Source organism: Balaenoptera ricei, chromosome 1, assembly GCF_028023285.1.
Source record: "Balaenoptera ricei isolate mBalRic1 chromosome 1, mBalRic1.hap2, whole genome shotgun sequence".
Taxonomy (NCBI): Eukaryota; Metazoa; Chordata; class Mammalia; order Artiodactyla; family Balaenopteridae; genus Balaenoptera; species Balaenoptera ricei.
Genome location: NC_082639.1, coordinates 109590885 through 109604259, shown reverse-complemented (window position 1 = coordinate 109604259; position 13375 = coordinate 109590885). Strand labels below are relative to the sequence as shown.

Here is a 13375-nt window from a genome sequence, read left to right as displayed (position 1 = left end):
AATATTTTGGCTCTCTGAAATAGAATTTCTGTTTTGGAGTATTCTTTGTAAATCAGGAAACTTAGTATAAATGATTTTTTAGCCAACTGTAGCAAATACAGGACTTAAAAACATTACAGAATTACTTTTAACACACATGAAAAAGAATTTAAAATATTTCAAAAAAATTAGCCAGTTTTTTAATATTTATGATATTTGTTACTATTTATTAATGAATGAATCTTCTTAAGTCATATCAGTTTTACTTGGTGTTGATTAGTTTTGGCCAGGTCTTTTCTTTATCAGTTCTGATGACATAAAGAAGGTAGCCTGTCAGTCTCTGTGTTCCCATACCTATAAAAGACAATGGATGTTTAGAGAATCTGTTACATTTCTGAGATTTGACGTGCTAGGAAGAGATCCCATTTTTTAGATTCTGTGTACTTGCTGAATTAATGTTTGTAGATGAATATTCCTCTTTTTAAAAGATAAGGTGGATTAGCTAACAACAAATTACATTCTGATAAAATAGGTTTTTACCTAGTTAAAATGTGGGGAAGGAACTTACATGTTACTTTGTTTTGCTGATTTGGTATGGGGAGATTATTTGTGGTCACTTAAATCATCAGAGTCAAAGTGATAGCCATATAGAAGTCTTACTGTGTGTGTTAAGACATCCCTAGTTAAGATATATGGGGAAGATTTTAGTGAACTTTCCCTTCCTGTGTATTTTCCTGTTAGTTGTAGCTTTGGGTGGAGCTTAAATATTTGGTAAGTTTGGTGACATTAAACCTGAGGTGAGTGACAGTCTTGGATATCTTGATATATGGGGACACCATTTCTTATCTAAGACCATTGTGTTGCTTATAATGGTGGGTTTGTTTTCTCTTACATTGTTTTTTTTTTTTCCTCTTCCCTTTAGCTGGCAATTCTTTGGTCCAACAAGGTGGACAGCCGCTCATCCTAACCCAGAATCCAACCCCAGGTCTGGGTACAGTGGTCACTCAACCAGTATTGAGGCCTGTCCAGGTCATGCAGAATGCCAATCATGTGACTAGTTCCCCTGTGGCCTCACAACCAATATTCATCACTACACAGGTAAGTAGGACTCTGAATTCTACTGAATTCAGACATGGTAGAGGAGAGAAAGACTATGGGAACCTTTGAAGGCTCTGACTTAAGAGTCTTTAGCATCATTAGAAATGGTTCTAAGTCCTGTCTTTTGATTTGGCTTTCTCATTTGCTAGTTTTTAATTTGATGCTGACTTTAGTAGAAAGCCCAGCATAGCGTACAGCTGGGTAATTGCCTCTTTATACCCCTGGAGGGCTATTAAGTAATTTGATTGAGGTCTAGGCAGGAAAGAGTGGGAAGCTTGCATTAGGAAGCCTTAACACTTGGTCCTCAAGGGTTCTCACCCTTTACTTGGGCTATTTTTCTTAAAATGGGGTAAGTTAGTTGACTTATGGAGATAATACATGCAAGATTGGTGAAGTGCAGGGAGATCTTTGGAAGAGAAGGAAGATGACTTATTTGATATAAATGTGAATTGGAGTTGAAAGCCTAATGCTGGTGTGGAATGTAAAGGCAAATGCTTTTTTCTGCCTTGTCTAACAAATTTCCCAGAGGTATATGGCCTTTGAAGTGGACTTTGGGAACAGTTTCTTACAATTGTTTGTATGTTGAATCACTCCAGTGAATACTGTTAGTGTCATTTTTTTGCATTCTATGCCTTTAGTAATTGAGGGGCCAGTTTGTGGATGAGTTTTTTTAAGCTGAGGTTCTCTTAAGACAAGAAGTAGGTTTTCATTTTTGTTCATATGTACCAAAGCTCATTCTCCAGTTTTAATATTTGCCACTCAAAAGTTTGCCAGAAGTCCAAAATTTCTCCATCTCAGTCATTTAAAAGTTCTAGTTCTAGAGGAGAGAATCATTAGGTAAGGGTGTGGGCATTTTTTTGGATATAGGTCTTAATGCAGTCTCTGCTAGTGTTAGCTGATCTCCATGTTAAAGATCATTTTGCTTTTTAATGCAGGGATTTCCTGTAAGAAATGTCCGGCCTGTACAAAATGCAATGAATCAGGTTGGGATTGTGCTGAACGTACAGCAAGGCCAAACAGTTAGACCAATTACACTAGTCCCAGGTAAGGAAAAATGTCTACCCATTTGGAATAAACTAGCATCCAGAAGACTTGTTTTTGTTGTCTCAAAATACTCAAGGTCATTTAAAAAGTGTATTTAAGGGAAATCTAAAACTACAAAAATCATATTGATTGAAGCCCCATTTTTAAAAAACTCTCTAACCTTTGGCCAGGGTGGTGGTTTTATTTTTCTTTTTAACTTTTTACCACCCTTCACAAGGCAATAAAACAGGGTTTATATAGTTATTTTTCTGTTTCTGCTGTTTTATTCAGCTATTAAGTTTGTTATCCTGAAGAACTATTATTAATGCAAACTTCCAAATTCTGTATTCCTTATAAGTCTGCTCACTTACATGGTGGGATTATAAACTTATTTTGCTTTACTTTTATAGCATAGATTTGGAATATAAATTAAACAAATGGCATATCCTTTGAGGAGAAATATTGCCAATGACTAGTTGTTTTTTTTTTAAGAAACCAAATTGAAAGATAATATTTAAAAATCTTGTAATTTTCCCCCAGTTCTATATTTAGTGTCTATAAGCTTACTACAATTCAGACCAAAAAAGAGTATCTTGATTTAGTTGTAGTAAAGGTATCTCTGTAGCTTGTCTTCCTAAGTTTTTGTTGTTGTTCTCAGAGCCCATAGGGGTTTTTGGCCTTCAGTCTCATGAGCTTATCCTATCTAGTTCTGATATTTCTTAAATGTTTGTCAGTGAAATTGTCTATAGTTGAGCCAGGAGACTCACCTTTGGGACGTCCTAGTAGAATGGCATAGTCTGTCTTCTATTTGAATTTGTATAAGAGAATGAAAGACTCCTTTAGTATTCTGAGAAAGATCACTTTTTTCAGAACCAGCTCTGCCCTTTGGCCTGTATATACCCATACTGCTTCCCACTCTATACCTATTATTCTCTTCCAATAACAAAGGTCAAGCTACTCATTATTGTATTCCTGGAATAGAAAAGGCAGTGTGGTAAGGTGTTTTGGGAGGAGTTGATGGGACTCTTCTTTAACTTTAATGTTTTCAGGGCTGATTACTGAGGCTAACTTGTTTTATCAGTTTGTGATACCTGTTGTCTTAGACATTAGAATCTATGCTACCCTTGGGAACCTGACAGTCACCAATCAGTTTGGGGAGATAATCTTTTCCTATTCCAGTATTTCCAGTAAAGACAGGGGGAATGTATTATAGGTGAGCTCGTTGACCAAGATTTGGTATTTTTGTCTCTCTTTTGAAGCCCCAGGTACCCAGTTTGTTAAGCCGACAGTTGGAGTCCCACAAGTGTTCTCTCAGATGACCCCTGTGAGGCCAGGCTCCACGATGCCTGTGCGGCCCACCACCAACACCTTCACCACCGTCATCCCAGCCACTCTCACCATTCGAAGCACCGTCCCACAGTCCCAGTCCCAGCAGACCAAGTCCACTCCCAGCACTTCTACCACTCCCACCGCCACACAGCCGACCTCATTGGGGCACCTTGCTGTTCAGCCTCCAGGCCAATCCAACCAGAATCCCAAACTAGGTGAGGCTTGGGAAGAGGAGATGGCAGAGCTGGGATGGGTGGTGGGTGGAGAACAGATGATTATCACTTGGCCAACAAAGCTCCCTCCTTCCCTTCTCCACCTGCAGTGAGCATTGCCAGCTTTGTCACTGTGAAGCGACCTGGGGTTACAGGTGAAAATAGCAATGAAGTGGCCAAACTGGTGAATACCCTTAACACCATCCCTTCCCTGGGCCAGAGTCCTGGGCCAATGGTGGTATCCAACAACAGCTCTGCCCATGGCTCTCAGAGAACCAGCGGGCCTGAGTCTTCAATGAAAGGTACGATAACCAGAAAGACTCTGGGCAGCCAATCATTCAAAAACATTAATAAAGTATTTGTTGTATCAGAACTCTATACTATGAAATAGAGAAATAAAATAAGGTATAGTTGCTATAGTCTGTTCTCACAGAAACTTTAGTGTAGTAAAGAGGATTGCCACTTGTGAAAAGTGTAACTGAATCAGCCAGAAGGAATCTTGTGTTAATTGTTCTTTGGAGATTAGTAAAATGGATTGGTTGATCAGAGATCAGTGGGATAATCAAAAGATAGTTCATGGAGGAGGTGGATTTCTTAACAAGATTTTATTTTATTTTATTATTTTTTAATTTATTTAATTTATTTATTTTTGGCCGCATTGGGTCTTCATTGCTGCGCACGGGCTTTCGCTAGGTGCGGCGAGCGGGGACTACTCTTCATTGCGGTGCACAGGCTTCTCATTGCAGTGGTTTCTCTTGTTGCAGAGCACGGGCTCTAGGCGCACGGGCTTCAGTAGTTGTGGCACGTGGGCTTAGTTGCTCCACGGCATGTGGGATATTCCCAGACCAGGGATCGAACCCGTGTCCCCTGCATTGGCAGGCAGATTCTTAACCACTGCGCCACCAGGGAAGTCCCTGAACAAGCTTTTAAAGTTGAGATTTGGTAGAGAGGTTTTCAGATGTAGAAGGATATGAGCATAAGGATTTTCAACGGTCTGGAACAGGGCTTGACAAACTTTTTCTGTAAAGGACCAGATAGTAAATATTTTAAGTTTTATGTACAATATAGTCTCTGTCACAACTACTTAACTCTGCCATTGTGGTACAGAAGCAGCCACAGACAATATGTAAATAATTGAGCTTGACTCTACTCCACTGAAACTATTTATGGATTCTGAATTTTGAATTTAATTTTCATGTGTCAGAAGATCATTTCTTTTGCTTTTATTTCAACCCTTTAAAAATGTGAAAACCTTTAACAAATGGTGTTGAGAAAACTGGATATCCCCATGCAAAAAAAATGAAGTTGAACCCTTTACCATACATCATATTACAAAAACTAACTCAATGAATTAAAGACCTAAACAAAAGAACTAAAACCATAAAACTCTTAGAAGAAAGCATAGGGGAAAAGCTTTATGACAGTGGGTTTGGCAATGCTTTCTTGCATATGATACCAAAAGCATAAGCAACAAAAGAAAAAATAGATAAATGGGACTACAGCAAAATTTAAAACTTTAGGGCATCAAAGGATTAACGTTAGGGAGAGTGAAAAGGCGACCCACTAAATGGGAGAAAATATCTTTAAATCATATATCTGATAAGGGCTTAATATCCAGAATATATAAAGAACTTCTACAGCTCAACCAACAACAAAAGAACAAACAATCCAATTAAAAAATGGGCCAAGGAGCTTAATAGAGATTTCTCAAGATACACAGATGGCCATTAAGCACCCAGAAAGATGCTAAACATCACTCACTAATCATTACAGAAATGCACATCAAAATTACAATAAGATACCGCTTCACACCCATTAGGATAGCTCTTATCCAAAAAACCGAAAATAATAAGTGTTGGTGAGGATGCAGAGAAATTGGAACCCTCGTACGTTGCTGGTGGGGATGTAAAATGGGGTGATGGTCCCTCCAAAAATGAGACATGAAATTACCATATGTTCCAGCATTCCACTTTGGAGTATATACCCAGAAGAATTGAAAATAGGGACCCAAACAGATATTTGTACCCCCATGTTCACAGCAACATTTTTCACAATAGCCTAAAGGTGGAAGCATCCCAGATGTCCACCAGCTGATGAATGGATAAACAAAATATGGTATATACATACAGTGGTATATTGTTCAGTCTTAAAAAGGAAAGAAATTCTGACACATGCTACAACACTGATTAACCTTGAGGACATTATGCTAAATGAAATAAGCCAGACACAAGAGGACAAATACTGTATGAGTCCACTTATATGAGGTACCTAGAGTAGTCAGACTCACAGAGACAAGAGAGAATGGCGGTTGCTAGGGTCTAGGAGGAGGGGGCAATGGGGAATTATTTAATGCTGTAGAGTTTCAAGTTTTGCAAGATGAAAAGAGTTTTGGAGATTGCTTGCACAAAAATGTGAATGTCCTTAACTGAACACTTAAAAATGGCTGAGGAAACTTTAAGTATCTATTACCACAATTAAAGAAAAATCTTATATAACCACCACAACAACAAAAAATGTAAATGCCGTTCTTAGTTCACGAGCCAAACAGAAACTGGCAGCTGGCTGGATTTGGTCTACTAGCTGTGATTTGCTGTCCCCTGGCCTAGAGTTAGAAGAATGGTAGAAGGAATATGCCTCATAGCAATTTCTCATGCTTGCTTACCAACCTTAATATACCCCTCAGGAAGTGTTTAACCTTTTTCCAAAAGGCCAGTAGTCTTTTTCCAGTATCATCTTATTAATCTTATTGATGTTCTCACTTCCAGTGACCTCTTCCATCCCAGTGTTTGACCTCCAGGATGGTGGACGGAAGATATGTCCACGGTGTAATGCTCAATTCCGTGTTACTGAAGCTTTGAGAGGCCACATGTGTGTAAGTGATATCACCTGTGATGGAGATTCAGCTTAAATGGCTACCACTCACTGTATACCTCCTGTAGTGTAGTGTTGGGAGCTTGTGAAGCAAGGGCTCTGAAATGACTTGGAAGCTTTTTAAAGGGTTACTCTCTTTTGGCCTGTTTTAGAATGAGCTCAGAAATGTGATAGGATATATTTAAAGACCCTCAAATATATCAGAACATATGTGACCTTAATTCCGTAGTTCGTAGATTTTGAACTGCACAGGAGGACAGGCCAAGTTGGCCTCAGTCCATTTTCTATTTATTGTGTCATCGGATGAATCAGGAGCTATTAACCAATTTCTAATTCTAGTCTTTTCATTTTTGATATTAGTCCAGATGCAAAAGTTGGGACTTCTTCCTACCAGGGAGCTCAGAGCCAGGTTATGCTAGTGAGTGGTTAAAGGATCTAAGACAGGAAGAAGTACAAAGTGTGGTGTTTGGAGTGGCATATGGCTGTAAATACACACACACACACACACACACACACACACACACACGAAAAAGAGTGAAACCTGGAAGCATTTTAGAAAACTGCAGGGTAAAAGCTGGATGAGAATACCTAGAACCAAACAGTTACCAAGGAATGTTAGTGAAGTTGAGGAGTTAGCACATCTCAGCCCCCAGGAGAACCAGGATGATCAGATGTCTTCTTTCTTTATAGTACTGTTGCCCAGAAATGGTTGAATACCAGAAGAAAGGAAAGTCTCTGGATTCAGAACCCAGTGTCCCATCAGCAGCAAAGCCCCCATCCCCTGAGAAAACAACTCCTGTTGCTTCCACTCCCTCTTCTACACCTATTCCTGCTCTGTCACCACCTACCAAAGTACCAGAGCCAAATGAGAATGTGGGTGATGCCGTCCAGACCAAGCTCATTATGCTAGTAGATGACTTCTACTATGGACGGGATGGTGGCAAAGTAGCCCAGCTCACAAACTTCCCTAAGGTCGCCACATCTTTCCGATGCCCACATTGTACCAAAAGGCTAAAAAACAACATTCGGTGAGTGTTGAAGAGCCTTGGAGCTCACCTTGGACAAGTGAAGTCTGAAAGCTTCTTACGTGTTTAAGTCTTTCTGTTTGGAGAATGGCCCCAATTATTATCCTTTCTTGCTAAGGATTATCATTAAATCAATAACTAGTACTATAGAAAGAGACATTGTGGTAATAAATAAAAGATAACTTTGGGTAGAGTGAGACCAGTGCATCTCCTTCCCCAGAAAAGTTTCGAGAACTGTCTTAATTTCTGGGCTCAGAAGATGTCCCAAAAAGAGGAAGTTGGGTGGGAGGGTGGAGGGGGAAACATGTAATGTCTGTTCTGTGATTCCGCTGGTACATTTCTCCAAGGCTTCTGATCTTTTATGTTGTCTGTACTTTTCCTTTGTGCCGTGCTACAGATTTATGAACCATATGAAACATCACGTAGAACTTGATCAGCAGAACGGTGAGGTGGATGGTCATACTATCTGCCAGCACTGTTATCGTCAGTTTTCCACTCCCTTCCAGCTCCAGTGCCACTTGGAAAATGTTCATAGTCCCTATGAATCAACTAGTAAGTTTGGAAATTCTTAAACTCCAGGGGTATACTTAACTTTTCATTCAATGAATGGCACTGGGGGGAGCCCATTATGTTTATTTATATGTGGGTAACAGTGTCGAGGAAATTCTTTGCATATTCGTAGTCAGTTTCTTACTTCACTTACCCTATTATCTTACAAGCCTGACTTCTATTCTGTTCAAGCATGAGTCGAGTTCAGTGCTTGATTCTAAATTAAGGGGCTTTGGTTCAGGACCACTGTAGAGAGGTATATGTAAAGAGTTTATTACCTAGATCCTTTTATAGAAGAAGCAGGCACCTGTATTTGGGTCTCCATTTTAGTTAGTACCCTCATAGGTTTTATGAAGGATAAAAGATAATGTTACAGAGTACTTTACCATTAAGACAGTGCTTTCATGAAATATAAGATGAGTTGGAGTGTTAGCTACACTCTACATCTTACAGATGAGAAACACAGGCTGAATACAAGCCCAGAAACATTTAGTCATTTGCTTAAGAGCATACACTTCTAATATGGTGAAATTGTGAGGATTTGAGTCCAGTCTTCTAGAATATTTCCTTTGTCCTTTAAGGGATTTCTAGTTTTGTTGAAGAGACAAAAATTATTTAACTATAGGAAAATGTGAGAACAAGACAATATATTTGCTGTAATCATATGCATTGTATGATACCAGTGATAGGTGAAATAGTTCAGAGAAGGGAAAAGATCCTTGTGGATTTCACAGAAAGTAATGCATAAACTTTTAGGGTCTTTAAATACACGAAGGATTTAGATGGATGGAAAGTAGTAAGAAAAGATTTTAGGTGATGGGAAACAGCATGAGGAAACACATAAAGACAGAAATTTTTGCTGCAAATTAAAAACCTTGACTAAAGATGGATTAAATGTTAAGGACATCTATTATTATATCATTTAACTGAAAAGACTCAAGGTGGAGTAAGCTTCAAGCCCAGAACGCGAGTCTTGTACTTTTCAACAGTTCTCTTGTCTGTGGCTCATAGCAGGATGGCTGTGTTAGTCTCAGGAATACAATCGGATATAAAATTGTGCAGATGAAGAAGAGACCATATCTTCCTGTGTCTTTTCTAAGTCTGTTTCTTACAAGACAGAATTGTTTTCCCTTTATATCTCCTTAGCCTTGGTCATATTGTCAGGGGAAATGGGATTGCCATGAGTGGCTCAGACTAGTGCTGGTTCTCAGAAATATAATGAGTTACATATGTAATTTTAAATTTTTAGTAGTCATTTGAAATAAAAATTTTTTAAAGGTGAAATTAATTTTAATAGTGTATTTTATTTAACTCAAAATAACCAAAATAAAATCATCTCAGCATGTAATCAGAATTTTAAAATTAATGAAATATTTACCATTCTTTTTTTTTTCTTTTCTTTTTAAATCTGGTGTGTATATCACACCACAGCAAATCTCAGTTTGGGCTCACCACATTTCATGTCTTCACTAGCCACATGTTACTGGTGGTTACCATATTAGACCGTGGAACTTTGGGCTAATCATTTGTGAGTAGAGTAGATCCTGGAATCAAACATCATAACACTACAGTGTAGTGGCAGAGTAGCCAACTTGGTCTAGGTTAGGACCCAGAATTCTTCACTGTCAGTCATGGGAAGCCCAAATAACTCATCTGAATCTCCCAGTGAAAACATCTCCTTTTATACAGAATCTGGTGGGGTGTGTTTTTGTTATTCCACTTATATATGTACTGTACATAAAAAGATAAGTTTTTCCTAATGGGAAACAGTGCAGCACCTCATCAATCTTTTTCTCTTGGCTTACCGCTCTTTTATCCTTGACTATATATGAGTATCTTATGACTTAAAATTTACACTGATGAAAAACCTGAGAAATTGTTGATCCAAACAGGTAAATACCATTTCTGTACTTTAGTATATATCAATCTTATTCTTGGTTTCTTTTATAATTCCACCCCCCCCTTTTTTTTTATAACTCCCTTTTTTTGCATCCATGGCAGATCCTTCGTGAAAGTAGCTTATTTTTTTGTGTTAATATTTTGAGACCAATTGTTTTCTTTTTAGTTTTGAAAATTTTTTTTCCTTTTATTTTCTGAAGTGTTTTTAAACTAAATTATAGACATAATGATATTTCACTCCTAAATACTTCATTATGTATCTCTGAAAAGTAAGGACATTTTAAAATACATAGCCATAGTATGTTTGTCAAGACATAACAGAACTCATCATAAATGTTTAATATCATGTATCTTCATTTTCAAGTTTCCTGAATTGTCTCCAAAACATCAATGGATTATTATATTTAATTATGGTAACAGTATAATTTTTAATAGCATTATGTTTTTCTTCACACTTGTTTAAGGACAATAAGGAAGAGGTAGGGTTGAGGGAAGGATGCTTCAGGGTGATTAATCATGTTCAGGTGTCGGGAGGGTCCTATGTGGAAAAAGACTGAAGAAAGGGAGAACCACTTGCTTGATAAAGTCATGGGATATGTGGAATGATGAGATCGGATGAGCCTTAGAAAGGCATAAGGAATCTGTCCTTCCAAATTTGGAAAACAGGAAGCAGAAGCTGTAGTAGTTCATGCCTGTTTTCTCAAAGCAGGAGACTGTGGTAGGTGTTAGGGAGATGAGAGTGATAGTGCTGGGAGGGACAGTGTTAGGATAGCCACTTTGGAAAATCAGTTAATTCTTCCTCTTAAATCTTTTTTGACATCAACTCCAATAGGTGTGAAAGGTTACTAGAGATCTCTTAAATCCACTGATGCCTTTGGTTCCTTTCTCACTGATTTTCTTTGTATGAGATAATACATATAAATCTTAGCATGGTGTTTATGCATTAAAAATTGCTTAATAAATGTTGTTATAATTGATGTGTGACACCTATAAGAATAGAGCGGATGTGTGGGTTGTAGGAAAAGCCTTTGAGGGTAAATGAGATCGCCCAGGGAAAACATAGAGAATAAGAAAAGGCTGGACAGAAGGTTGGGAAACACCAATGCTTAAAAGTGTTCTAGAAAAGAAAAAAAGATTAGCAAATTGAATTGAGAGGTAAGGGGGAAGAAAACAGGAGAAAATATTGTCATGCCACTAAGTTACTGTTTCCCAAACATGCCATGCAGTACCATGCCTTTGCTCATGTTCTTCTCTTGTCTCCTCTGTCTGGCAAACCACTCTTCTTTCAAGGTTCAGCTCATATATCAGCTTTTCCTCATTCTAGGCAGAATTTTTTATTTCTTTATCTTGTTCTTGTACCTAATGTACCTCTGGGAAGTGGTCCTAAATGGGTTGCAGACACCTTTGAGAAATAAACACAAAACTTCCCAGAAAAATACACATTTTACTTCTTTTGCAGATAATTTCAGGGGATACCTGGGTTCCCTGAGACCTCTTCCCTGGACCCAAGATTCAGACCCCTGGTTTTTGTTTTTTATTTCAGCTTCACTCATTTGGGGGTGTGGGGCAGGGGTTGGACATTGTCCAATAAATAAGCGCCTAGAGCTTCAAATTTACAATTTTCTTGTTTGCAAAAACTTGAAAATAATTCCAGTAATGGTAAGAAAAATACAAATAACTATATTTTGCCTGTATAATTCAAAATATGTAGCAATTAAAATTTTTGCCAAAAATTTAGAACTGCAGCCTTATAAAAGCTTGATAAAATGGCCAATTTTAAAGTTTAATTATCTCAAATTAGTTAATACTGAAATAACACAATAACTCATAAGAAGGCAAGAAGTTCTGTTCATATCATCAGTCTTTTGAGGACAAATCCTTATTTGTCCTCATTTAGTAAACGTTCAATAAATGTTGAATTATTCATAGGAGATAATCATTGTCTATCCTTGAGCAGAGGGATGAAGTAATGTAGTATTTTAAAAGAATTCGTTTGGCAATGGTATATAAAGAATAGATACTGTATTTATTGGAGATATAGGAGGTATTAGACACCAGCTAATTAGCAGTAGGAAATCATATGGGCTTCTACCAAGTTTCTGCCTGTGAGAATGCAGAAGTGACAATTCCTTGATGCATTTTGAAATAATGGTGACAGAACATGGGTTTGGAGTCAGATAATGCCTAAGTTTTGAGCTCAGGAGGAGGTGGGATGTGAGAAGGGAAATGATGGGGAGCAGGAGGATGCTGAATTAATAAGTTAGAGTAGATGGTAGAATATTATGTTTCGTAGAGAGTTCAAAATCTAGAATGGAACTTTGGTAAAGAAGTCTGAGCTAGAGACAGAAGGATAGTTTTATTCAGTAGCACAAATGTTGAGACAGAACCATTTTAAAGAAAGACTAGAAGAGACTTCGTAATTTACTGACTATTGAAAATGAAGATATAGGAGTCAGAGAAAATAAAGATTATGAGTCAGCAGGACTTTGGTCTTATTTTCAGGTGGATTTATTGATTATTTTTCTTCTTACAGCCAAGTGCAAGATCTGTGAGTGGGCGTTTGAGAGTGAGCCACTGTTTCTCCAGCATATGAAGGACACTCATAAGCCTGGAGAGATGCCTTATGTTTGCCAGGTATTGCCTTCTCCTCCAGGGAGCTTTAGCCATTTCGCTCTCAGGCTAAACACAAAGAATGAACTAATGAACACACTAATGAACATTGCCTAGTACCTACTGCACACACTCAGTTTTAGGAGCACTGAGGAAATACAGAAGAAATTGTGAACACGGGTTCCATTTTCAGGGTTTCCCATGCAGGAGAAAAACATAAAGGAATATCTGCATGTACCCAGCCAAGGAACCCAGTCTGGGAACATATACCTGTACTAAGGGAGTGTCTGTCTCCTGAATGTGCCCTTTGGAGATAGAAAAAAACTCTACTCCTCTTTGTCAGAATATGGACTGTTCTCAGACTTTCCTGTCTTTCCCATTTTTATCTTATTTCACGGCTGAATTTATCACCAACATAGCCCTGCAATAAACGTCAGAAAAATAATTTGATTTCTATACATTTAGGAAAATTTTTTTTTCGTATCTTAACATTTTTGTTGCTACCTCTTTTTTAAGGCCTCAGTTGTTCACTTCACTCTTAGCTTATTTTCCTTCTTGTGTGACTCAGGTGTGTCAGTATCGCTCCTCACTCTACTCTGAGGTAGATGTCCATTTTCGGATGATCCATGAGGATACTCGGCACCTGCTCTGCCCTTATTGCTTGAAGGTCTTCAAAAATGGCAATGCATTCCAACAGCATTACATGAGGCACCAGGTACCAGGCACCAAGCAATTTCCGTGTTCTTATTTTTTAATTATGGATACAGGGGCCAGGACTGA

At 38.1% G+C, this 13375-nt stretch overlaps 1 protein-coding gene across 7 annotated transcripts in view; it reads left to right on the top strand.

The window, feature by feature from the left end:
* POGZ (pogo transposable element derived with ZNF domain) overlaps window positions 1-13375 on the top strand; it is a 44761-nt gene that overhangs the window by 24662 nt on the left and 6724 nt on the right. For 2 of the 7 annotated variants that reach the window (XM_059931188.1, XM_059931172.1), the window contains 9 exons: window positions 902-1077; window positions 2013-2121; window positions 3360-3644; window positions 3752-3943; window positions 6407-6513; window positions 7203-7540; window positions 7935-8089; window positions 12519-12619; window positions 13164-13310. In XM_059931188.1, coding sequence (XP_059787171.1) covers window positions 902-1077; window positions 2013-2121; window positions 3360-3644; window positions 3752-3943; window positions 6407-6513; window positions 7203-7540; window positions 7935-8089; window positions 12519-12619; window positions 13164-13310 — 1610 coding nt within the window. Of the gene's footprint in view, window positions 1-901; window positions 1078-2012; window positions 2122-3359; window positions 3645-3724; window positions 3944-6406; window positions 6514-7202; window positions 7541-7934; window positions 8090-12518; window positions 12620-13163; window positions 13311-13375 lie in introns of those variants that run through there. The other 5 variants (XM_059931182.1, XM_059931162.1, XM_059931204.1 and 2 more) reach the window with 3 other exon arrangements.